Source organism: Lagenorhynchus albirostris, chromosome 10 (genome assembly GCF_949774975.1).
Source record: "Lagenorhynchus albirostris chromosome 10, mLagAlb1.1, whole genome shotgun sequence".
Classification (NCBI taxonomy): Eukaryota; Metazoa; Chordata; class Mammalia; order Artiodactyla; family Delphinidae; genus Lagenorhynchus; species Lagenorhynchus albirostris.
The window spans coordinates 41,097,109-41,122,665 of NC_083104.1; the positions used below are offsets into that span (position 1 = coordinate 41,097,109).

The following is a 25,557-nucleotide window of genomic DNA, read 5'->3' on the forward strand; positions in this document are numbered from 1 at the left end:
GACTGCTTCCTAGACACACCCAGGCTCTCCTGGGCGTGAGCAAGAGCGTGTGCGTGTGTGTGTTGGGGGAGCGAAAGGCGGGTCAAGCTCCCACCTCCTCTCCTCCTTCTCCCGGCCCCCCACCGTGTCCCAGGAGACTTCAGACCCCGGAAGACAGCAGACTGAGACTTCAGGAGAGCCCTAGTGCACGGGGCAGATGGACGCCAAGCCCCGCCTACTTCCAGGCAGGCCCCCGCCCTTGACTCGGAGCAGTACCCGGAGGCGAGGCGGGGACGGGGGGTGGGGGTGGAGTGGCCTTCGGGGTGGGGCCTGCAGGGGCGGGGCCGACGTGGGGCGGGCGTCCGCGAGAGAGCTACCGCGGCGGCTTTCCCGGCATGGGACCCCGCGCCGCACAGGTAAGGGAGGGCTGGAGGTCTCGCGTCTGGGGTAGAGCCCTTCTGCTCCCCGCCCCTCCTCGCTCCAGGTGGGACTTTAGTCTCCGCGTCCCCTCGGGCCGCCGCGCGCCGCCCCTCCACGACTCCTCGGTCCCTGGCAGCACTCACACCCGGGCCGTCCGAGTTTGTCCGAAGGTCCCTCTCTCCCAGCGGGGTTCAGCTTCGTCCTCCCTGCCCCTTGGTCACCCTGTCACCACGGGACAGCCTCCCTGGGCCCGTGCCTGACATGAGGGCAGACAAACACGTGGGCAGTGCCCAGGGGCTTGGCCTGGGCTGTGGGGTGACCCCGCGGGGCCTCAGCCAGCCTGAGAGACTGCCAGGAGGAGGTGACGCCGGCTAGTATTGCTTGCAGTGAGAAAGCATGGGCAAATGCCTGGTGGTGGGAAGTGGATCCCATGTTTGGGAAATTCCAGTGACTACTTAGGAAGAGGAAGGAAAGCTGTGAAAAAAGCGACCAGAGAGATTGGGAAGGTGGGGGGTGGGGTCTAGGACAAGAAGCCTGGAGCCACGGAAGGGCAGAGGAAGGGTGCCGGGGTAGGGTGGGGGGAGAGGCCCAGGTGGAGGCTGGGACCCGTCAGCTGTGACAGTTCAGCGCCCCCTCCCTTGGGCAGCCCCTCCCTCCTCTGCCTACCACTGAGTTTGCTGGATGATCAAAGGGGTTCCAAGGCAGCCCAGGAAAAAGCCTCCACAGCAAGCAGCACTTCCTTGCCTGTCCAGACCAGGAAATAACAGAGTGAGTACCATGACAGGGTGTGGCCCAGGGGCCTGAGGGGCCAGGCCTTGGAGGAGGCAAGGGAGAGAGGGACCCAGCGTGGACAGAGGCCTAGAATGCAAGAGAGAGAAAGAGAGAGAGCACGAGAGAGAGAGCGCGTGAGAGAGAGAGCAGGTCTGGCGGCTGGTTAGATTGCCACGGGGACTGGCAGCTGACTCACCTGGACACGCCAAGACTAGCCAGTCTGTCCTCACCCCGCCCCATGGTGAACATGAAGCCTGCCTGGGAAGCCTAGGTATTTGCTGTGGCTGCCTTTCAGGTGAGCTTGGTGGGACTGGGAGCCAGAGGCCTGGGTCTGAGCCCTGTACACGCTCTACAGTTAGTGTTTCTGGGCCCTCCCATGCCCTTTTGGGCCTCAGTTTCCCCATATGTACATCATGTGCAGTCTACTACTAAGGAACCTTAGAGCTGGATGGAGTGAGAGCATGAGGAAGCCATGCCCTTAACCAGAGAGGAGTGGGTTGGAGGTGGGACTGGGGTTTGAAAGGGGAGACTCCTGCCGGGTCCCTGTGGTGTTAGGTTCAGCACCTCTTCCTCCTCCCTCGCCAGTGTACACACTCAGGCACACTCACGCCTGGCCTGGCCCCTGCCCTCACACTCTCCTCACTGCCTGCGGGATGAAGCCCCAGAACTCCCTAGCCTGGGAGCGGAGGCTCTCGGGACCAACCAGACCAGATGTCTAGCCTCAACTGCAGTCTTCTCCCCACCAGCCGTCTCACCAGCCATGTGTAACCTCTGGCCTTTCCTCTGGGCAGTGTGACTCGGTTTCCTAGGGTTAGAGATCCTTTTGGGGCCACAGACCTGGCCAGTCTGTGTTGCCAGTGTTGCCAGTTTGTGTCGGTAAGACTCATCGTCAGGGGCCCCAGGCTGCACTGAGAGATAAGGGAGACTGAAGAGCAGGTCCCCATACCCAGAGGAGCTCCCCTCCACCGGTTTATGCTTTCTAGGGAGGACTAAAATAGTTTGAAAAGCTGTGATTTAGTCAGACCTTCATTTCACAGAGGAGGTGATTGAAGCCCAGAGAAGAGCAGGGCTCTGGATAAGCTGGGGCATGGCCAGGGCCGAATAGCTGAGCAGAGGTCAGAAGGGGGTCCTGTGGGAGCTACTGAGGTGTGAGCCATGGGTCCAGGGTAGGGGAGCTTCTGCCAGCCCCATGGGGGCAAGGGGAGGAAGCCTAAGGGGGAGAGGAGTGCCCTGGGTGTGGCATTGGTTGGGGTGGGCCCCAGGTAAGTGTCGGGGATCTGATGTGCAAGGCCTCCCAACAGTGAGTTATCTGCTGCAGGTCCCCAGCTCACCCTGATCTGGTTCCTAGTCTGTACCTCCCATCCTGGCTGCACCCTCCCCCCTCCACCTTTAGCTGGTGTCCTCACCTCTCAGCTCAGACCCCGACAGACTGCCAGCTGAGGGTGGAAAGGTCACTTCCCAAAGGGTCTTTCCATTCCACCAGTTTCTGGAGATATGGGTGAGGGTCAGATGGGCCCAGGCCGCACTTGCTGTACCCCTGACTCCTTGGCTGTGTTGTCCTGGTATTCTGAGCTGACTTGGAGCAACCCTCCCCCAGTCCTCCACAGGGGGCTGGGGCTGCTGCAGGGGGCCAGCAGAAAGAGAAGCCTGCAGTTGGGTGTCCAGCCATTTCTCCTTCCTGCTTCTCCCTCCCAAGGCCTCGCCCTCCTGAAGCAACAACAGCAGGAAAGGTGGGGCAGGAATGTCCTGGGCCTGGGCCCTTGGCCAGAGTTCTGAGGCACTCATCTCACTCTGCCCCAGAGCCAATTCTCTGGGAATTGTAGGCTCTGTCAGGAGCCTGGAATGCCCTTTGGTGTCTTTGGGGTTGGGTGGGGAGGGATGAGACCCCTTCTCATTTGATCCTTTGGGTCTGTCTGTATCTCCTCATATTATGTCTACAGCCCCACCGAGGTCAACCAACTCAGAGCCTCAGAGTGTCAGAGTCGGAGAGAGGCCGAGTCTGAGGGTCTGGGGTTAAAAGACTCTCTATTTCTCAACCCTGAGGCGTACAGTCACGTAATCTGGGCAGATGACCTCCTTTACCAGGTCTGGTAGGAGAGGGCTGTGTCTGATTGGAGGATGCAGCCTGGCTATGGGGATGGGTTCGAACCCAGGCCCCTTGCTCCCCCTCCCTCCAGTCAGGAGGCTGCGTTCTCAGGTGATCCTGCTTTCTTGGAGGGTCCTGCTCTCCAGGGAAGGAGGTCCAAAGACCTGCCCACCCCCATGGCCCCCACCTCTGGAGTAGAACCCGTCCTGCAGCTTGCAGGGGGGCATGAAGTGTCTGGCTCCTGCCCACACTCACCTTACCCTCTCATGGCTTGGAATCATCTCCTCTGAAACTGTCACCAAGTCCATGTCCCCAAGTCTGACTTTGAATCCCATCACTCCCCCACTCTGAGGCCCTCCATGGCTCCTCTGTTAGCCACTTAGGGAGCTCTTGGTGGGCCACCTGCAGAGCCTGGGCCTTCATGCCCATGAGCCTTTGCTCTCATGGTTCCCCCACCTGCATGCCTTGTCCTCCTCTCTGCCTCTTTATTTCTTGCCCATCCTTCATGGCTCCAGCAGGATATTTCCCACTTCTCCCAGACCCCTCCTACATAGCCCTATTGGGTGACAGGGAGTCCTGAGCCATGGCCTTGAGATAAAGGCTGTGCTCCTCCGAGAGTATGTCCTTGTTTCCAGAGAGTCAGTGGAGAGAGGACTAGGTCGGAGCACTACTAGATGTTACTCTGAGCCCTTGGGAGCCATGGTGGGTGTTTGAGCAGAGGAATGAGCAGGCCAGAGGGCTTAAGGAGCATCTGCCTTTTGGGTAAAAAATAGATGCTTCCCTTGGCAGTTCTGAGTCCTCTTTCCCACTCCTTCAGGCTCCCCTCAGCTGGGCCCAAGTGGAGCATGAGCAGGGGTCACTGGCCAGTTCAGAAACTCCCCTTTGGGGTGACATGGGCTCCTTGCTCAGTTCTGAGGTAGGGTGGTCATGGGCCTTTTGGGCATATAGCCTGAGAGGGCACCCTGCTCCCATGGCTGCTATTCGCTCTAATCTTGCTTGGTTCTCAGGCCCTGAGTCTGGCACCCTGGCCATGTGCAGCCCTGAGGAGGCAGCCCTGCTGCGGCTGGAGGAGGTCTTCTCAGCCACACTCGCACGCATCAACAGCTTTGTCCTCCAGCCCCTTCTGGAGGCCGGTGAGTTGAGGGGAGAGTGGGGGATGCAGGAACCGTCCTAGGGACAGGAGTCCTCCCTGTTGGACCTTCTGAGCTACAGCTTTCTCAGCTGCAAATGGGAGCGGTGACATTTGGTGTGGGTGTCTTCGGATGGATCCAGGGCCCTCACCCCCAGTTGCTGGCTGCTTCCTTCTCAAAGGGACCCCAGGGAACCAGGCTGTGAACCCCATTCTAGCCCAGACCTTCTGTGAACGGAGACGATGTTCCATCCCTCCCAGGGCACAGGCCTGGATTCTCTGCCTGAATTCTCATCTTGCTTTCACCCAGGGCATGATTGGAAGGCAGGATGCCCGGTTTACAAAATGACCTTGGGCAGGTGCCTTCCTCTTGGGGGCTCTGTTGGTGCATCTGTGAATGGCAGGAGACTACAGGACCCTATGGGCTTCACATTCTGGACCTGAGGAAGCTCTGAAGCTCAGGGGGGATTCTTGTACTTGGTGGCCCTAGGTCATCAGTGCTGTCCCTGTTTAGTGAGGAGGTGGACACGTGCCCCTGTTGAATCCACAAGGGTGCTGCCCATTGCTGTAGCCTGCCCATCCCTTGCTGAGCTCAAGGGGGCACATGGGCTTCCAGTTCTGTCCCAAGGACCCCAGGGATGTGAGACCCTAGCTGCAGCTCCAGGGCTAGGGGTGCTGCTGCCCCTCCGGTGACCACCCAGGGCCTCTGCGTGCTCCCTGGAAGGTGGAGCGGCCCTGTTCCCCTCACAGTGTGCTTGTGCTCCTGCCCCAGCTCCAGAGCCCTCAGATCCCGGGGGCAGAGAGTGCCTACAGCTCCTGCAGCAGCTGCACAGGAGCTCCCAGCAGCTGTGGGAGGTGACGGAGGAAAGCCTGCACTCACTGCAGGAGAGGCTGCGCCACCCGGACTCCATCAGTCTGGAATCCCTGCTGCTGCTGCACAGCGCTGACCGTGTCTTGCAAGTCCACCTGGAGTAAGATAGCCGAGGCGGGGCTGGGGCCGGCACCGGGACTCACGTGGGTCAGGGCTTTGGCAAAGGTTTGGGTTCAGCCCTGGGTTTGGGTGTTAGCCTGGTGGCAGGCTCAGGCACCCCAGATCTGAGCCTGGTGGCCTCCCAGGGAAAAGAGACTTTGAGTTAGAATTGTCTAGTTGGGTCAGTTAAGACTCAAGGTCACCAGTGCCCAGAGCCAGGCCCTCAGGGCTGCAGCCACTCAGTGGGTGGGATCTGGGGACACCAGAAGGGCAGGGGCTTGGGTCTGGAGCTGAGCGTTGGGCTTGCTGGGTGTCCCCTGTGCTACCTACAGGTACATCGAGTCCTACACAAGCTGTGTGGCAGTGCAGGCCTTTCAGAAGGCAGTAAAGAGGAGGAGGTGAGCATGGAATGCTGCAGTGGGCCTCTGAGTTGGGGGTGTCTGGGAGGGAGGGCTTGGGGAAGCCACGTCCCCAGAGCAGTGAGTGTCACGGCCCGGGACTCATCCTGAGCAATCCTGGCTCTAGCAATTGCATGCTGCTCCACACTGAAGAGAGGGAGGGAAGCCTAGTGAGGCTGTGAGCAGAATCCATATACCAACTGACGGGAGTGACCCTGGGGCGGGGAAGCATTCCTAATTGCTACTCAGGGTGGGCTTTCATCTCTGAGATACCGCTACCAAATCTCCAAGAGGGTCACTCAGCCACTGTTTTTCTGATGGGAGAGAGGTTTGGGGTCTGGGACTGTCCTGGGATCTGAGAGATTAGCCAGGGCAAGGGGGCAATGGTGGCAGGTGTGGGAACAGAGGAGGGGAGAGTGAAGGGGTGTGCGGCCCTCCCTCCACTCAGCGAGTACTGGCAGGGCCAGCGGAAGGCGCTGCAGCAGTTCCTGTCGGGCATGAGCTCAGAGGGCTCGGTGGGCACCGCGCTGGTCCAGGCTCTCCGCCAGCCACTCACCCATCATGTGCGGCAGTGCGTGCTCCTCCTGCTGAGCCTCAGGGACACTGTCGGGGAGGTAGGTAGCAGGGGTGATGGGGAGTGGGGGGTAATTGCTGGTTATCAGGCCTGTCTCCCGTGGGGAAGCTGAGGGATGGGAGAAACGGGCCTCTGGCTCAGGGAACCTGCCTACTCAGGAACCCTGGTTTGAGAAGGACCTGGCCATGCCCTGGGGACATGGTCTTGTTCTGGGGGGTTTGAAGGAATATGTCCTTGCCCTGGGGTATCTGAGGTACATGGCCCTGCCCTGGTGGAGCCAGCAGAGACCCAGAGAACAGATGTAGAATCATGTACTGGGTGTGAGGACACATGGCCCAGCCCCAGCTGGGGGAGTCATCGAATGGTCCTAAATCCCCTGGAAGCATCCTCCTACTGCCAGAGGAGGGGCCGGCAGGGAGAAAAGGGAAAACTTAGACTTAGACCCAGACCTCCTGACCGGCTGGGGCCAGGCCAGGGCTGGGGCAGTCATCACAGGGTGGGAGAGGATTCTGATAATACCCCACCCCGGCTGCTCTGTCCCCCTACAGGGTCACCCCACCCGGGACCTGTTGGTGCATGCAGCCACCGTCTTTGGGAACTTGCAGTCCTTCATGGGGCAGGAGCTGGACCAGGCCATGGCCACGCAGGCCCTCTGGCACACTCTGAGCAGCCGGCTGCGGGTGAGTTCGAGGCCTGAGGGGCAGTGAGGGAAGGGGTTGCCATCCGGCAGGGGCCCGTTGGGTAGCTTGAGCTGCCTGCTGCCTGCTCCATGCCCCAGCTTCCCCACCTGGGTCGGGGGGCAGTGGCTAAAGCAGGTGTCTGTGACGTTCCCCTGTCCAGCCATCCTCACCCATTTGCTGAGCACCTCCTGGGCTGGATGTGAGCTTCTGGCTCTGGGGAAGAGTGGTCAGCACAATCGACCCTCTCTCCTGGGATGTCACTGAATGATTGCACCCCCGAGTCACTGCCCGTATTGCCCCTGCAGGAGGGAAAGTCCCCTGTGCTCTCACAGGGCATGACAGGCTTGGGGCCCAGTGCAGCAGAGAATTAGGAGGACAAGTGAAGGGGACAGGAATTGCCAGAGAGAGGCAGGGATTGTAGAACCCTGGGTGAAAGTTGATGGGGGCTTGACTGGGGCCGTGGCCTGAGATGGGTTGGAGGAGGACAAAGTAAGGCTTCAAGAGAAGTTGTGCTGTCCTTCTGGGCATAGCCAGGAATGAACCCCCCCACCTTGGAGCCCCAGTGCCCATCACTGACCTGGGAGCCTCCAGGAGATGCTCAGAGTGGGGGAGGTGCCTGGGGCAGAGGCGGGCCGTGGAGTGGCCAGCAGCATCCAGGACAGAGGTCCCTGAGCCTTGCACCTCCCTCCTCGCCTCACCAGGATGTGCTCTGTACCCCCACTCACCGACTCTTGCAAGACAGCCAGGACATACCTGTGACGGTCACCCCGCTGAGGGCAGAGCGTGTGCTGCTCTTTGATGATGCCCTTGTCCTGCTACAGGTAGGGTGGGGCTGGCCAGAGGTCGTGGGGTCACAGTGGGGGTCTGAGGGCTGGTTGAAAAAAGGAGTGGGAAAGAGACATGTGGCTGGGAGCGAGAACTTGGGCCTGGGGAGGTGATGGGGGCAGAAAGGCAGAGTGCTAGGGTGGGGGCAGCAGGTGGAGCCATCCCTGAAGGAGTGTGGGCTATGGAGCAGGGCTCTTCCAGTCTCAACTCTCCACAGCTCGTATCCCTGTTAAATGTCTTCTCCTCAGTTTCCTTACCTGTAAAGTGGGACACTTGTCAGTTTGTGCTTCAGCAGATGGCAGACAACTCCTAGTTGTCTTCCTCCAACAGGAGAGGAACCTCAGACAACGGTCATAAGTGGCCCATAGTGGCTGAGGAGGGCTGCGTGAACCATTCAGGGCACATGCAAGGCTTCTAGAGAGGAGTTCCATGTAGCAGCAGTGCCCGGGCTCTCGGCCTTACAGAAGTCAGGAGGGAGCCAGTACTAGGGTTTGGGATTTGTTATGTGGCCCATAACCTTGGCTGTGCCTAGTTCCCCCTGAACTTATATTGCCCCTGTGATAGCCAGAGCACTGTCTTCTGTATCCCCCTGGAGTGTCAGCCTGGAACTCCCCTGCAGATAGGGAGGCTGAGGCCTAGAAGGGATGCTACTTGCCCATCTAAAGCTGTGTCTCCTGAAGCCTGGTTTTGGGGTTTTGATTCAGTTTGAGTTTCCCTCCACTCCCGATTTCACCCTTTGTGCTCCAGGTATGCTGACGAGATACTGTCACTAAAAGGTGCTGAGCCCTTTCCCACCTCTGGACCTTGGCACGTCCTGTTGTCTGTGCTGGACCCTCTCTTGTCCTGGCCCGTGTCTGGCACACTCCTCCTCCCCTTCAGGCCTGGGCCTGGTGCCGCTTCCACCTGTGTCTGATGCCAGGCGAAAGGTCACTCCGCAAAATCTTCCAGAGGAAGGGAGGTTTGTTCTGTCTCTCAGAGCAGGGATGACATTCCAAGTAGAAGGAAGAGCACATGCAAAGGTTCAGGCTGAGGAGAATTTGTGGCAAACTGGAGGAGGCCCAGGCAGTGGAGGGGAGTGGTCTGTGTGGTCTCAGGGGTCAGGCTCAGCCGTAGGGACCTTAGAGAGGTTTCCAGCAGGGGCTAACAAGATCCATGCTGCATTTCCAGAAGACCACTCTGGGGGCCCTGATGGAGCAGAATGTCGGGGGTGCGGGAGGCTTGTCCTGGGTTTCTGGCCAGGCCCTCGGGTGGGAAGGGAGGTGGAGGACCTGCCCTGGAGATGGGGAGCCGGCAGGGGTGGTGTGGGACTCAGTGCTGGGCGTGCCGCACTGAGCATGCTGGGGACACCCAGCGGTGAGCCAGCGAGCTGCTGCTTGGGAGCAAGGCCAGACCGGAGAATAGGTGAGCGTCTTGCCCACCTGTGCCCCCTCTTCTTCCAGGGCCACAGTGTCCACACCTTTGATCTGAAGCTGGTGTGGGTGGAACCTGGGCAGGACGGGTGAGCATCCCCATCCAGTGACACCCCAGGCCTTCCCTCCCTCTACCCCGTGTAACCTGCCCGCCCCAGGGCTCTGACTTGGGCCCTCCCTCGGCACCCTCCTGGACAGAGCGGGAGCCCACTCATTAGCTCCATCTGTCTAGGTGCATGTTTCACCTCCTCACGCCTGAGGAAGAGTTCTCCTTGTGCTCCAAGGACCCACAGGGCCGGGTGAGTGTGGGCGGACTGTGAGTCCGGGGAGTGGGGTCAGGGGAGTGAGGGAAGGCGACAGGAGGGTAAGAGGAGGCTCGTTGGGAATGTCAAGCCTTTGGAGTCAAGGTCAGAGTGAGTCAGGGGTCAGCCTGGGCTCGGGCATCAGAATGCCGACGAGAACACGTGTTTTTCTCTGTGAAGCCAGGGTTGGGGCCTGTTCGAAGGTTCTGTTTGGCCTCTCTGGGCAGGCCCGAAGCTGCAAACAGGTATTCGGGTCTGAATGAGGCCCCAGGGAGCAGCACGGGAGCCGTTGGAGGTCCCTGCAAGTGATAAGAGTGGGTGTGGGTAGGGTGATACCTGATGCCGCCCCAGGAGGCTTCCTAGAGGGGCTGCCTCCAGCAACAGTGGCCTGTCCTGTGTTTCCCTGTCCCCCCGCAGGTGGCCTGGCAGCGGAAGGTCACCCAGGCTGTGTGCCAGACCTTGCGTGGGAAGAAGGACTTGCCGGTGCTGGGGGCGGGCCTGGAGCCTTCTGAACCCCCCACCTGCCGCTGTGGAGCATACACCTTCCGTGCGGAGGGCCGCTTCAGCCAGGCCACCTATGAGGGCGAGTGGTACGGTGGCAGGCCCCATGGCAAGTGAGTGACCGAGGAGGCTCTGGGCCAAGCGAGGCAGGGATCCTCCTGGGAGTCTGAGGGGCAGACAGGACCCATGTGGACCTAATTGCCTCGGGGCATGAACCAAAGGCTGTTACCCGCCTGTGGTGAAATCTGTTTGTCCCCCACAGTCTCTCTTAAGTCCTCTTGGACAGGACCTGGCCCACTGTAGGTTTGTGCCAGATACAGTCTGGATGGCAGTGAGGCTACCGAGCGTGGGGCAGACATCAGGAAGCTTACCTGCAGGGCCCACGGTCACCATTCTGTTCTCAGGCGGGTGGAAGAAAACTCTCATGTCTACATAGCATTGTCTGGTGGTGGTAGAAATGTTTTGCAGACGTTCTGTCTTCATCAGTCCTTACAAGAATGCTCTGGGGGAGTGTTATCACCCCCTTTAGGTGATAGGCCCAGAGACTGGCATGACTTTCCCCAGGCCTCAGGGCAGGTTCTAGGGTGAACCTGGCCTCAGTTGCAGGTCGACACGACCCCACAGGCAGATAGGCTGTTGAAGAACATGGCCCCAACTTGTGCTACAGCTGGCGAAACCAAGGCCCAGAGAGCAGAAAGGACTCGCCAAGGTTACGCTTGCAAGCATTCCACTCGTTTCTGATACCCTGCCTGCTTCCAGAAAGGGCTTGAGGAAGCTTATGAACAAAAACACAGAAAAAGCAATGCTGTGTCAGAAGAGGAGACAAGGATGGTAGAAACCCCACTGACTAGCACTTGGCTTGAGCTTGAAGGTTAGCTCTGAGCTTCCTGTTGGTCAAGGGAAAAAGGCAACCTGGATGCTTCCAGAGCTCTCCCTGCTGGGTGTGGAGCACACTCTGTGAGGCTGCTGGGACCATTGTGCCAGGAGTAGAGAAGGGCTGAGAGCCCATGTGGGGTCATAAAGCTCGGAGAAGAAGACCGAGTTGGGGCAGAGAGTCCAGTCCAAGGGGGATCGAGGCCTCGGAGAGAGTCTGCGGCGGAGGTTGGCTGGGGGTCTTGTGTGTGTTGAAGGTCTGGTGGGTCTGATGCCCATGGACCTGATGCCCGTGGACCTCGACTGTGTTACAGGGGAACCCTGAAGTGGCCAGACGGGCGGAATCACGTGGGGGATTTCTGCCAGGGCCTGGAGCACGGGTAAGGCTGGGGCTGACACAGGACTGTGTGGTGGGCAGGCAGGGAGTGGTTTCCACCCCTCTCCACTGTCACCAGCCGGGCCCCATCCTACATTCCCAAACCTCAAGCAGAAACTTGGAGGCCATGTGGTCCAGCTCCACTCATTGTCCTAAAGGGGAAACTAGGCCTGAGGAGGGGGGCAGGTCATGGAGGGAGTGGTCCAGGGCCAGAAGGCCCTCCCAGAGTGCATGGGGGTTGGGGTGGAGTTGGGGTATCCTGAGGGGCTCTTGGGAACAAGATGGGGCTCAGCACCTCTCAGATTCTCCCCATCGTCTGAGAAGGCCCCTTGGAAGAGCAGGGACACTCCTGGGCATGGAGGGGGTGTGACAGGTGTCTTGGGCCAGGGCTGTGGCCCCAGTGCTGACTTCCCTCCCTGCCCACCCACACTGACAGCTTTGGCATCCGCCTGGTGCCCCAGGCCTCCGAGGATAAGTTTGACTGTTACAAGTGCCACTGGCGGGAAGGCAGCATGTGTGGCTATGGCATCTGTGAGTAAGTGACCCTTGGCCTGATGGTAGGACAGGCTCGTGGGACAGGCTCGTCCTCTGGGAGGCAGGGCCAGCCATTGGTGACCCTCCGCAGGTACAGCACCAGCGAGGTGTACAAGGGCTACTTTCAGGAAGGCCTGCGGCATGGATTTGGGGTCCTTGAGAGCACCCCGCAGACCCCTCAGCCCTGCAGGTACACGGGCCACTGGGAGAGGGGCCAGAGGAGTGGCTATGGCGTCCAGGACGACGGCGACAGGCGAGTGCTCTGCGGCCCCGCACCAGGATTGAGGGGCAGAGGGGCCTCACAGGCCAAATGCCTCAGGGCCCGGGTTCCCTGTCGTCACTGGGTCCGTTCTGTCTGTCCCCCAGAGTCTCTCTGAAGCCCCTCACTTTCTTTCCATTCCCTCGGTTGTTGCTGAGGCTCAGGATGAGGGACCCCGACCTTGACTGCAGGAGCCCCCCCAGCTCTGGCCCCTCCCTGTGCTTTCAGAGAGGAGTTTCTGGCCCCCTCTGATCGGGTCCTATCAAAGGATCACAGCCCTTCCGGGCTCTCTGGGCTGAGACAGAGCCCAGTGTCCTTGGCCCGACATTTGAGGCCTTGCCTGCTCCTCTGACCTCATGCCTGCCATGCCACCTGTGTACCCCCTAGCCTTTTAGACCACTGAACGCCCCCATGTATCTATCGTACACTCCTGCCTCAATGGCTTTGCATATGTTAAATGGCACCCTTACTTACTCCATCTGTCCTTCCTGCCACGTCTCCCGGGAAGCCTGCCAGGATGCCTTCCCCCAGACAGGCTCCCTTCCTCCTCCACCCTCATTCCTCCTGCGGGTCCTCACCTCACCTGCCCTATGTCTGACTTGAGTGGATTCAGGCCATGTCATTGCTCCTTATCTGACCCCTGCCCCCACCCCAGTCCCATGCCAGCAGAACACACAGAAGGTGCATGGGCACAATTCTGATCCAACTCTGGCCCTACTCTCTCCTCCCCCAGGGGTGAGCGCTATATTGGCATGTGGCAGGCTGACCAGCGCCATGGCCCAGGGGTCGTGGTCACCCAGGCGGGTGTCTGCTACCAGGGGACCTTCCAGGCAGACAAGATGGTGGTGAGTGCAGTGACCCACGTGTGTCCTGAGCTACCCTTTCCCTGCTCTGGGGGCTCCAAAGCTGAACTGAGACTGGTCAGGGGTGGATGGGACAGGAAGCGGGGTTCCGACGTGCTGGAGGGAGCCAGAACCTGGGCAGGAATCCAGTTCTGCCACCTACCTACCCTGGCCTTGGCCAAGTCCCTGCCCCTCCCAGCCTCAGTTTTCCCATCAGCAGCTCAGGTGAACTACTTATCGTAACGACTCACTAAAATAGCAACAATGAAGTGCATAGTAATGAGGATGCCAGCAGCCTGTACCACCCATGTTTATAGACCCCTAACTGGGTGTCTAGCTCTGGGCTAAGCCTCCCAACATGATCTCATGGGATCCTCCCAGTAGCCCTGGGGTCATGTTATTGTCCCTAGTGTAAAAGTGACAAACGTGAGGCTCAGAGAGGTCAGAGAACCTGCCCACTGTCGCATTCTGTTGAGCGCAGTTTTCCCGTGCCCGGGCATAGCCCTCACCTGCCTCACCCACACCCTGCCAGGTGCTTGGCACATAGTGCGGCTCTGGCCTGATGGCTGTTACTGATATTGTGGCTTGTTTGTTTATCTATGCTTTGTCCTGGAAAGGATTGAAGGAGAAAGAAAAGGTAAGAATAGGCACATAAGATAGATTCAGAAATAAGTAGAACACGAATTGTATCCCATTTGCTTCTGAGCTTCCTGGCAGCCAATGCAGCACAGGAGCCTGATCAGCTCCACGGTCCCCGGGGTCAGTGACAGGGAAGTGGGGATGGTTCAGGAAAAGCCCAGTACTTCCTGAGCTGTAGGTGGGAAGGAAGGGTCCCCCAGGAGGCTTCTTGAGAGAGGCTGCTGGAGGGGAGGAGCCAGGTCCCAGGGTGTCGGTCAAGGTAACCCAGGGTCGAGGTCCATGGGCCTTGTGCTCAGTGCTCAGAAGGCCAGGGGCTGGCATCCCACCTAGGCACAGTCCTGGGAGGTATGGCAGGGCTCAGGACCCTTCTGCCCATGGGTCACTGCCCACCTCCCCTCCCCACCGCCAGTCTTCTGGCCCTTCCTAACCCACTGCTCCTACCCTCCCCGCTTCCTTCCTTAGGGCCCAGGGATCCTTCTCTCTGAAGATGACTCCTTGTATGAGGGCACCTTCGCCAGGGACCTGACCTTCGTGGGGAAGGTGAGAGCCACAGAGACCTTACTCCACTCCCTGCTGAGACCTTGGCTGGGGCCTGTAATCTCCCTGCTTGGATTTAGGGCTGAGGGTAGGTGGAGCAGGTAAGGGAGGGCCTCTCCCATCTCCACTACATCTAGGGGGTGGATACAGTGACGATTCCCTGCTGCGGAGGTGTGATTTGATCGGGTGTGAGTCAAGAGGGGATAGGTAGGCTTGCCTTGGGTGCAGAGGGTGCTGGTGGTCTCCTGGCTGTGTCTCCTCCTGGCCCCCAAGAGAGGGATCCACCCCCTCCACCACCACCATCAGTGCCTTGGGCAGGTGCCCCTGGAGGCATCATCCTTCAGTATGTTTCTGCCTGAGCTGACCTCGCAGAAGGTATCCCTGCTGTATCCCTGCTGGGGCCTTTGGAAATGTGGGGGCTATTTGACTGGGGGGTACTATGGCATCTAGTGGATGGAGACTAGGAATGCTGTGAATGGAACAGTCGCATGCAGCAAGGAATTGCCCCTCCTCAAGGCCGGTAATGCCTCATGTCCTCCCGAGGCCTCTGCCTACTTCTGGACCCAGTGGTGGTCCTCCCCACTCTGACCTGTGAGTCCCTTCTCTGTCTCCCTCGCCGTTTCCTGCCTCAGAGATGAGCCCCTTGGTGGTGGGCACAGGCAGGGGCTCCTGCAGGGGTGGAGGATTATGAGCCCCTTGGGGTGGGGCAGATTGAATGGATGGTGGGAAGGCCATCCATCAGTTTCTAGCCTCTGTGACCTGGGATGGACAGGCGTGAGGCCTGTCATGATGGGATGGAAGGGCAGCTGGACAGACAGATGGACAGACATCCCTGCATCTGTCTCCCGGCTTCCAGGGCAAGGTCACCTTCCCTAATGGCTTCACCCTGGAGGGATCTTTTGGCAGTGGGGCAGGGAGAGGACTGCATACCCAGGGTGTGCTGGACACAGCTGCCCTCCCTCCAGATCCAGGCAGTACCCGCAAGAGGTGAGAGACTGACTGTCTGGCCTGTGTATTCTGAAGCCTTTCTGGGGGGGGTGTCTGTGTGTGTCTGTGTTTCTACCCTAAAGACTCAGGTCTCATTAGAACGGCTTTTCTGTACCTCCTCTTAGCTCTTTGGAGAGTTCAGAGAGCTCAGGTCACATAGCCCTTGTCAGAGACTCTTGGAATTAAGGGCTATGTGACGGTAACTCCACATGCCACAAAACTGGAGAAAAATACTATGTGTAGGCTTTGCTTAGACCCTGCTTTTATTCTAGGAAGGGTACAAGACAGTTTATGAAACAAAACAAACAAGAATAAGATAGAAAATTAAAGTGTGAGTTGAGCTTACAAGAAAGGGAGGTGCAGATAGGCCTTATAATCAAGCATTAGCCTGGCTCTGAGTTCCCTGGCAGCCAGGGTAAAGAAGGAAACTTACTAAGTGGAATCACTGTCCCTATCCTGGGGTATTTGAGAAGAGGATGGACTTCTTCCCTATGGGGACAGAGTTCTTCCTTGGAAAACCGTTGTTCAAGTGGTGACTCTTACTATGTCTGTTGAGGTGAGGGTGGTGGTTCTAATGGTGCCAGCCAGCATTTCACATGTTGTTTACTTGACACATTGTCCCTGCGTGTTTCTTTTCCCTGACAGCAGGAGCTAGAAGTGGATGGCAAACCCTAGGGGTGTGAGCCCGGGTCGGGTGCAGGTGTAGGAAAATCTATGAGCGTGACATGGGAGAGCAGTGCTCCATTAGACACTGCACCAGACACACACACGGCCAGACCCCTAAGCCTATTGGCTGAGACAGGATCAAGCTCAGGAAGGACCCAGGTGTGGTAGGAGGGAGAGCGGGGTCCCGTGGCGGGGGCATCCTGGGATTTGGGCCCTGGTCTCTCTTAGGCCAAGACCCCACTCTCTGGACTTGGCCTTCAGCTCTCCAGCTCTTTCTGTTTCTTTTCCAGTGCTCTGTGTGCCCCTGTCTCTTTTCTCTACCGTGGAGTAGATTCTCTCTGACCCTTCTCTGCCTCCCGTTTCTCCTCCTGGAGCCTTGGAGGTCAGGCCGCTCTGCATCCCCCCCCTCCACCCACCCCACCTGGGCCCTGACTCTGGGCCAGGCTGGATATCCCCACCTCTCCAAGGGCTGATCAGGGTCCTGCTCAGCATGGCTCCATCCCTATCCATGTCCCCCACTGCCTCCATCGCAGGCAGCTGGGCCTGGGCGTCTTCCCCGTGGAGAGCCGCTGGCAGGGCGTCTATGGCCCCTTCCAGGACTTTGTTCAAGCCGGCTGCCCTGGAGACCTGCAGGAGGCCCTGCTGGGCTTCCACGTGCAGAGCTCAAGGGAGCTGCGCAAGTCCCAGGAGTACCTGTGCTGCGAGAGGTGAGGCCCAGGCATGCGTGGGCGTGTGTACCCATAGGGCATCCAGAGCTCAGTGTTGGGGTCAGTGGGGCTCTGAGTGGGCCAGGGGAGGAAGGCTTCCCAGAGAGGGCAGGCCTGGGCGTGGGTGAGAGACGTGTGTGTGTGTGGTGCCCCAGGACCCACCCCGAGGACCACGCAGGCAGAATGGAGGACATCCTGGAGGAGCTGCTGCAGCACCGGACGCCCGAGGCCCTGCAGCAGTGCCTCAGGAAGGTAAGGGCTCCAGGGGAGGGTGCTGACCAGAGGGGACAGGCCTGCCTGTGGGCCCTTGCTGAGAGTGCCTCGGTGCTCCCATTGAAGAAGTGGGGTCCTGCGTGGGCATGCTGTGCTCCAGCCCACAGTGCTGAGTATCTCTTTGTTGCCTTTGCACCTGCCCAGGCCCTGAGCAACTCTCTGCATCCCCTGGGAAAGCTGCTCCGGACTCTGATGCTGACCTTCCAGGCCACATACTCAGGCATTGGGGCCAACAAGCACCTGCAGGGGCTGGCACAGGAGGAGGTGAAGCAGCACGCCCAGGAACTCTGGGCCGCCTACAGGTGAGCTTGGTGGTACATGGGGACAACCACTGCACTGTGACCCCAGAGCGGGGTGTGGGGGAAGCTCTGCCCTTTCCAAGCATCAGCTCTGCCTGGTGCCCTGGGTAGGAAGGGTGCCTTTGCCTTGGGTCTGGATTGAGAAAGAAACAGGGGGTGGGTTGGTTAATATGCAGCTGGTGAGCATAGGGGTTAGAGGGTGGGGAGGTGATAGCAAGCCCTGACTGCAGCCAGAGTCCAGGCCCCAGCCAGGCCCCGGGCTAGCCCTGACCCCAGGAGAACTCTAACCCCACTGCAAACGGAGCCTGACCTGGGCTCAGACACCATCTCCCGTCCTGTCCCGGCTGAGCTGTGACCTCGTCAAACGCTATAAACTGAAACCTTAGATGCTGCAGTTAGTGCTGTGGTAGGGTTCCAGGACACTCAGGCAGACATCCCGTACTCCCAACCTCCTCGCTGCTGGGGTTTGGGCCACTGGGCTTTGCAGTCCTCAGGCTCCGTGGTTCTGGGGGTGGAGCCCACCTGCCTGGCCTTTGGTGACTCCCATCCTGTGGGAGATGGCAGCCACGCTGCCCCTCCCTTTGGTTTGCAGGGGTCTGCTGCAGGTTGCCTTACAGTGCAAGGGCCAGGTCCCAGAGGAAGATCAAGATGCAGAGACAAGGTGACTGCCCCCATTAGGTCTGTGGGGTTCTCTGCCCTGGTGCAAGCAGCCAGGCTCGGGTCCTGGGAGTCCGTATACCTTTGCTTCTGGGCCCTCCTTCGGGGGAAAAGGGTATTTCTTGGGAAGTGTTAGGGGTTCATGCTATTGACCAAATATTGCTCATTGACCATTCAAGAATCAGAATGATCCATGACCTCTCTTCCTTGAGCAACCTGGGGAGGGGCCCTGCCACAGTGCATCAAGTGCGTCTTTGTTCTAAACGTGTTATCCCACCCTCGTCTCTTGGGTGTATGGCGGGTGAGCACTGCCTCAGGCACCTCCTTTTCCCTGTGCACAGATGTGGAAACTGAGGCCTGGCAGGGGCTGAGCCTGAGGTCACACAGAGCAGGAATTAAGTGGGTCATTAAATCTGTCTCCCCAGTCCCCCGAGACCAAACCTTACAATTTGCCTTCAGATTCCAGGCCCAGAGATCCTGATCAGAGAGGTCTTTCTGTTACTGCATTGCAGGAGGCATGGGAAATGGGGTTAGACATTAGGGAGAACTTCCCCCTGAGTCCTAGGAAGCACAGAAAACTAGGAGGCAGAACTGGACTAGCTTGGAACGGCTGCTGAGAGCTTTGCTGCAGGTCACTCATCTATCAAGGCCCTGGTTTTGCTTTCAATTAAATGGGGATCAAAATTCTGCCTCAGCTGCCATATTGGTTCTCAAAGTCAAGTGAGAGTGTGAGGTAGTCACAGATGACAATTGGTTGTGAAATGACTGAGAACAGGCTGGGAAGGGTTTTCTCCGGGATGGAGGAGGCTGGAGGCAGGAACACTGGTGGGACGAGGAGTTCTGTGGACTCTTTGAGGGGCAGCCCAAGTAGATCCCCACGCCCACCCTGCTGACCCTGACCTGTCCTGGTGGCTCTCACTCAGGGACCTGCAGGTGCACAGATTGATGCTACCCCTTGTCCTGCCCAGCTTCTACTCGGAGCTCTTCACTCTCTACCTGCTTCTTCATGAGAGGGAGGACAGCCTCTACAGCCAGGGCATTGCCAACCTTAGCCTCTTCCCCGACACCAAGCTGCTTGAGTTCCTGGATGTACAGAAGTAAGCCTCCCTACCATGCCACGATTGCCAGAGTTCTTGTGTAGCAGAGGGTACAAACCCAAATTGTCTTCAGCAAAAAAGCGGGGAGGTTAATTGGCTCGTGTACCCATGAAGTTCTAAGGTGTGGCTAGATTCAGGTGTGGCTGGATCTGGGTGTCCAGTTGCATGATAAAGGAAGCAACTTCTCTCATTCTCTGTTGGGCTCTCTGGCTCCCCCGTATGGTGACAAATATGGTACCAGCCACTCGAGGTTTATATTCTCCCAGCTCAGGCCCCACAGGGAGCTGTTGTCTCCTTCCCAGCAGCTCCAGCAGAGCCTCTGAAGTTCCTCCCAGGCTTGGCTGGGGTCTTGAATGTGTCCCTGAATGCTGGCTGTGGCCCAGATTGGCCAGGCTGGCCTCAATATCTACCACTGGGGCTGGGGCAAGGTCGCCTGCTCCCAGCTCTTGGACTGAGAGTGGGAGAGGGGAGATCCTCAAGGGGAAACTGAGGACTGTTCCGGAAGTAGGTCAGAGCCTCCCTTCCGCCCTCAGTCATCAAAATGTTCTTTCTCCTTCATGCTCCTTTGATCCATTGATACTACCAGTGTTGAGGGCATGAACGCACTCTCTCCTCCCACACCTGGTTTCCTTTGTCTCAAGGTGATGGCGCTTCCCATTCCCCTTCCTGCCGAAAAACCTTGTTTCCCCTTCCGATGTGGTGAATGTTTCCTGTATCTGACCAGGCACCAGCCCAGAGACCTGGTTGTCCATGGCTTTGCAAGAGTCCCTCCTCCCCACCCCTCCTGCTGCCTCAGTGCCACCTCCTCCATGCTGGCCTCCCTGCTCCATTGGCTCTACTTGCCTTGCGTGGCATCCCTACTTCTCGCCAGCCTGGGCCCGCTCACTGAGCCCCTGGAGCAGTCTCTACCACTGAGCTCTCTGGCCTGACCCCCAGGACTTTGCCCAGGAGGGTCCCCTGGCCTGCAGCACTGCCCCTCTGTCTCCTCATTGTGTTCCAGTCCCACTCGTGTTTTGGGGTTGCATGGAGGGCTGCCCTCTCAGGGAATCCCTCCTGCCCTCCTCTTGCCTGGGCTTCACACAAGCGTTCCCAGATGCCATTGTGCATCCCCTGCCCCTCTCCCCTGCTCAGCCCTCCTGGGGGACATGGAGGTGCAGGGAATTTGCCCTCTAACCTCAGACCCTGCACCCTGGTCCTGGCAGAGCTTCCCACCTTCCTTTAATTTCAGGCACCTGTGGCCCCTCAAGGACCTCACGCTGACGACCAATCAGGTGAGAATGTGGGCCCATTACCTGCCCAGGAGAGGGAGGTCTGAGCCTGAGCTGGGCCCCCAGGTTTGCCCAGGCTTCCGAGCAGCTCTCTGCCTCATGGTCACTGGTCAGAAGCTGCATAGGCGGGTGAGGGAGGATATGGTAGGCTTTCTGCACTGTTCTGATTTCCCATGTGGATGAGTTTACAGCCACAGTGACCAGGTTCAAGCTTAGGTTTCACCCTTGTACTGGCTGTACGACCTTGGGTGAGATGTGCCTCAGTTTTCCCATCTGTGGAAGTAGTCCCTGATGCGTACTAGCACTACCTCCTGTGGTTGTTGTCGGGTGGTGTGGGCCAGAACATGAGGGGCGTTGGTTCTCAGTGTGTTTGCTGGATCGGCAGCATCCGCGTTGTCTGGGAGCCTGTTAGAAAAGCAGATTCTTGAACCCATCCCAGACCTACTGAGTCAGAAACTCAGGGAGTGAACTTGGAATTTGTGTTTCAACAAGCCCTGGGACTCAAGAACCATTGACATAGAACTGGGCGGCACCCAGTGACCATTGGCTGTTATGATTCTTATCTTCTTTTTCCATTTTGATCCTCCCAGCCTCCTGGAGACCATTTACCCCACTTTACAGTTGAGTAGACTGAGGCTTACAGTGGATCTGTGACCTTCCCTGGGTCACTTAACCCTCTGGGCAGAGCTGTCCTGAAGCCAGTGATGGGGAAGGGGGTGGGTGGTGAGGGGCTCGGGGGCCAGCCCTGACCCTGGGAAAGAGGAGGTGACGGAGCTGGGGGGCTGCGGCCTCATCTAACCCACTCCCCCAACCATGCAGAGATACTCCCTAGTCAGAGACAAGTGCTTCCTGTCAGCCACGGAATGTCTGCAGAAGATGATGTGAGTCCACACCCCGGGAGGGTGGGTGTGGGTGGCAGGAGTGTTGGGGCCCCTGGTTGGGACTGAACCTGAGGGCCTTGATCTGGAGCCGGCTACCCTCCTGCAGCACCACGGTGGACCCCCGGGAGAAGCTGGAGGTGCTAGAGAGGACATACGGGGAAATTGAGGCCACTGTGTCGCGGATGCTCGGCCAGGAGCACAAGCTGCCCATGGACGACCTGCTGCCGCTGCTCATCTACGTGGTGTCGCGTGCCCAGTGAGCCCCAGCTGGGGGTGGGCTGCAGGAGGTTCCCTTCCCACCCTGCCCACCCCCAACCAAGACATACTCCAAAGTCTTTGAACATGGGGGTTTATGGACACAGCCTTTCTTGGTACACATGGGGAAGCTGAGGCCCAGAGAGGCCCACCCAGGGTCCTGTGGGTGCCAAACTCAGAGCAGGGACCAGGTGTCCAGCCACCCAGGCCAGAGCTCCTTCCCTGCTGCTGGATGCGTGTCCCTGATAGGTCCCCTCTTCCCTCTCGTTGTGGTGGCGGTGGTTCTCCAGAATCCAGCACCTGGGAGCCGAGATCCACCTGATCCGTGATATGATGGCCCCTATCCACACAGGAGGCCTGTATGACTTCTTGCTCACGGCCCTGGAGGTGAGGGACAGAGGCGGTGGGCCAGGCAGAAATGCCCTGGCCACTGGGGCAGACCCCTTTCACCCCAGACACCATCACGGGGATGAGCTCAAATTCACAGCTTCTGTGTGTCTCCATGGGAAGGGTCCTCACAGAGCCACTGCTCTTGCCCTTGTTAAAAGGGGCTGGGTGGGGGGAGGTGGGCACAGTGCATCCCGGCCCTCGGATCCCCAGGGCTGAGTGTGTTCCAGGCTGCATCCCTGAGCACAATAGGAGAGGGAAGGAGCCATTTCCTTGCAGACTGTGGCTGAGGGCTGAGTTGGAGACACAGTGGTCCAGGCCCGGGAGGTGGGTGCACCCCAGTGTCAGGCCCTAGAGCCTGTGCATGTGGCTGAAGCGGGCAGGCCAGCTGGCTTCAGCCTCACCTCTCTCCCGCCAGTCCTGTTATGAGCACATCCAGAAGGAGGACATGAGGCTGCATCGCTTGCCCAGCCGCTAGAACTCCAGGGAGCCGTGGTAGCTCAGCTTCTCCTGGACAAACTGCAGAGCTGAGAGGGGCCGCCATGGAATTCCCGTGGAGTGAGCGTGGCCCACTCTGGCCCTTGTGGCCCACAGGACAGAAGGCAGGATGAGCCCTGGAGGTGGCTCTTGGGGGAGATGAGCGTTTAATTTCTCGCAGGGAGATGCTGCTGCTGTCCTGACTGGGAGGAGGGTGAGGGTGACGGGTGTGGCCCCAGAGCTGGTGGTTTCCCCTCCCCCTGCCCCCTGCCACTCTCTAGGCCAGCCTTGGATGACCTTCTTGACCAGCAGCAGCTCATGGACTGGGGGCAAGGAGCTCCTGGCCTCTCCTTGCCTCATCCTTGCCTCTAAGTTATTGAGCCTCTCTGGGCCTCAGTGTTGCCATCTGTAAAATGGTGGACTGCATGATCTGTAAAGGGCCTTCCATCCATCTTGCTGACTTCTGGAGTCCTTCCGTAAGTCTGACTTTGGTCTGTTGGGCTGTAACTGAAGTTCTTATGTCTCGGGTGGTGTCATTCCATTTCTCCTCTCCTGGTCAGAGGCTCCAAGCTGCTAGTGACAGCTCCGTTTATTGGGCTTTTTTCCCATGAGTTGTCTCCTGTGGACCTGCCTTCTTCCCGACTGCCCCAGGGCAGAGCTGGCCTCTCAGGGCTGCAAGGCAGGAACAGCTCCACCTCCGCCCTGACCTGCTGGGTGGCCTCTGGCAAGGCCCTTCCCCTTGCTGGGTATGCAATTGAGAGCGTGGGCTTGGGGGTCTCTGAACTACAGTCCGCATATCACGGCCATGCTGGAGCAGGCTGGGGGCAGGGGAGGAAACACACCTTGCTTGCCTCACTGCCAGCAGGTGCCAAGGGAATTACACACCTATGACCTCTGTGGGCCTGCGTGCAGGAGGGACAACGGAGGCACAAGGTTGGCCTATGCCCTGACTGATAAGCACCTCTGGCTCAGGACCCCAACAGGAGTTGGGGAGGGAGGCATTGGGAGCTCCTTTGCCTTTGGGAGGGGAGGACTTTATTTAAATAGTGGTTCTAATGTGGAACCAAAAAACACAGAACTGGGTCTTGGGGCAGCTTCATCCCTGCCGGGCCTCAGTTTCTCCTCCCCACATGGAGGAGTTTGGGGCAGGTGGCCTGCAGGGGCTCCCCCTGCCCTAACAGGAGATGTGCGACGGTAGGCAGGGCGACTGTGTTCTGAAGTGGTCCAAGGGCAAAGCATGGGGAGAGGGTGGGTTTACGCAGGGGCGTAGCCCTGGAGGACAAGCTGGGCCTAGCTGTCAGGCCCATGCCTTGGACTGTAAGAAAATTGGGTCATACATCTTGGCTCTGGGTGTGCCTTCCATAAAAAAACCCTGAGGGAGGCTCCAAGAAAGCCTGGGCCCAAGGCCGAATCCCCAAGGATTTAGCAGGGGGCAATCCAAGGACCCTCAGAGATACTGTGGGGCATTGAGTGGAGAGACTCAGCTGCCTCCATGCACTGCCGCCTCCAGAGGAAGGGGCGGGGGTGAGCTTTCCCTGGCTGTTCCGCCAAATGTGGCAGCTTGAATGGAGAAAGGTCCTGGGCTCTGGTTTTGCCAGACACTCCTGTGGTGTCCCCGCAGAGTCCCTGGAAGAGGGTTGAACTGAGGAAAGGTAAGGATATCCAGGCTGCCGTGGGCATGCACCTCACCCAGGACTATGGCAACTCTCCAACAGTTGTCAGGTAGTTCTTGTCCCTTAACAAGTGACAACAGCCTTGCCCAAGGGCAGCCCTGAGTTGGTGCGATGCCGCAGCCTCACTCCAGAGAGCACCGCACACTCCCCGGCTCCATCAGGATCAGTGCACGCTCACCGCAGTGCAGATTCACCAGGACCTTTCACCCATCCTCTTGCTGGGCCTCCCCAACACCTACTGAACTGGGGCCCCTGGACAGGACTTCAGGAGATTCCCGGGGCAGCTCGGGCTGTTGTGTCAGACCCTTTCAGCACAACCATAAAGCCAGCAGGGGCCTTCGAATTAGACAGCGAATTGACAGCTGAGGTCAGTTCTTCATTTACAGAAGAGATACCTGGAGCCAGGTAACCCCCTGCCGTGTGGGTGCCTGGGGAGGCTGATGGGGATGGCCACCTGTGGGCAGGCGAGTCCCCGCTCCAGTGATGGCCTCCCCCGGCTGCTGTAGGAGCCCCTTCGCTGCAGTGAGAGCACTGGTATCCACTCTGTGAGTCTGGCTGGGAACCAGGAACTCTAGCGCCTCGGGTGATCCGGATGATGTCAGAAGCAGCCTCTGCACTCTGTCTTTCTGGTCCCCATCTCTTCTCCAGGATGAGAATTCTGCTTTCAGCAGTGATCGTGAGGAAGTGGTAAAATTCTTCACAGTCAGTCTCAATCAGGACTTCATGATCACCAGGGCCAGAGAGGAGAGAGGCCAAGGGAGATGCTTTTCACTGACGGCGTTCTGACAGGCTACAAAGAGCCACACTGGCCCTGCCCTCAAGGACCTGGACTTGGGGCTGAGAAAGACAGAGACACCTGAGAGTTAGTAAATGGCCTCTCAGTGAGCAGATGTGTCCGAGTCACACGGCCCAACCCCGCACTTTTCTCCCCCAATGCAGTCCTGGTCCTGCATGCAGTCGCTCATGCAACCTCTCAACCCCTGCTTCCCCCCACCCTTTACTTCCCTTCAACAGTCAAACCTATCTGCTGCCACCTCCTGCTCTCCAGCTCCTGCCCCTCCTTGTTCTGTCCCCTAGAAATGTCCTTCTCCAGTTCCACTGGGTCCCAGACTGCTCCATCCTCGCAGGCCCAGCTCTCATGAAGCCCTGTGTCCCGGGGCAGGAGTCTCCCTGCTCCCCAGCCCTTCTCCAGGGCCCCTTCCCTGGCCTCATCACGTTACTGGTGTGTGACTGGTGGGTGCCTGCTTCCCCCCAGTTCGCCAGGCACACGGCTCACTGCATGCTAGGCCGAGAGAATGGGGAGCTGGATCCGAGTTCTGACCAAGTCTCTTTATTCAGACCACCCCTGAGGGTGCTGGGAGCTAGTGCACAGTCTGGGCGGCCCCTTGCCCACTGCAGCCCCAGAGATGCTGGAAGGAGTTGGGGTGGGGGGTGAGAGAGCAGTCTGAGCAATGCTATGTAACCCGAGCAGGGACCTGAGTGAGGGCCACATGGCCACACCTGTCGGGGCTCCCAGAGGGATGGCTGCTTACTGTGGGGTCAGCGAATGGCAGGGACTGCCCTCCTGTGGGCACTGGGGAAGGAATAAGTTCAGGGTTAGGGTCAAGGTCAGAGTCAGGGTCAGTGTCAGGTTAGGGTTAGGGGTTAGAATTGAAGTGAGAGTGAGAGTCAAGGTCAGGTTCAGGTCAGCTCAGGGTCCTAGTGCAGGTCGGGGCTTTCCTGGTTGGCTTGGTCAAGAGTTGTGCAGAAGTGAGCTCTGGCTTTTATCTCACCGTGAGCAAGAACCAGGGATGGGGACCAGGCTGCCAAGGCCTTGATCTGTCCAT

General features: G+C 58.8%; 1 protein-coding gene across 8 annotated transcripts; it reads left to right on the forward strand.

Moving 5' to 3' along the window:
- The first annotated feature begins 322 nt into the window (after nt 1-322).
- Nucleotides 323-22,509, forward strand: ALS2CL (ALS2 C-terminal like). 8 transcript variants are annotated; one of them, XM_060162142.1, is made up of 29 exons: nt 323-395; nt 1,046-1,167; nt 1,411-1,465; nt 4,264-4,389; nt 5,158-5,356; nt 5,688-5,753; nt 6,202-6,367; nt 6,876-7,007; nt 7,709-7,828; nt 9,272-9,330; nt 9,474-9,540; nt 9,961-10,157; nt 11,232-11,297; nt 11,730-11,828; nt 11,919-12,080; nt 12,820-12,931; nt 14,030-14,107; nt 14,961-15,091; nt 16,291-16,464; nt 16,620-16,716; nt 16,882-17,039; nt 17,629-17,697; nt 18,617-18,790; nt 20,019-20,061; nt 20,649-20,678; nt 20,878-20,939; nt 21,046-21,195; nt 21,485-21,581; nt 22,000-22,509. In XM_060162142.1, exons 2-29 carry the CDS (start codon nt 1,081-1,083, stop codon nt 22,057-22,059), a joined length of 3,036 nt encoding a protein of 1,011 aa, XP_060018125.1. In that variant the 5' UTR covers nt 323-395; nt 1,046-1,080; the 3' UTR covers nt 22,060-22,509. The 8 variants fall into 8 exon arrangements, with proteins under 8 accessions (XP_060018125.1, XP_060018130.1, XP_060018129.1 ...); XM_060162146.1 differs by lacking the exon at nt 1,411-1,465 and having other exon boundaries at nt 378-395; XM_060162144.1 differs by lacking the exon at nt 323-395 and having other exon boundaries at nt 967-1,167; nt 18,662-18,790.
- Nucleotides 22,510-25,557: the final 3,048 nt, after the last annotated feature.

What these genes read in the sequence shown, in the direction of transcription:
- ALS2CL (XM_060162142.1), top strand. Translation starts at nt 1,081, where the DNA reads ATGATCAAAGGGGTTCCAAGGCAGCCCAGGAAAAAGCCTCCACAGCAA. An exon ending in GTCCAGGACGACGGCGACAG is followed by an intron (nt 12,081 to 12,819) that starts GCGAGTGCTCTG and finishes CTCCTCCCCCAG; the next exon opens with GGGTGAGCGCTATATTGGCA. An exon ending in CCAGGCAGTACCCGCAAGAG is followed by an intron (nt 15,092 to 16,290) that starts GTGAGAGACTGA and finishes CCTCCATCGCAG; the next exon opens with GCAGCTGGGCCTGGGCGTCT.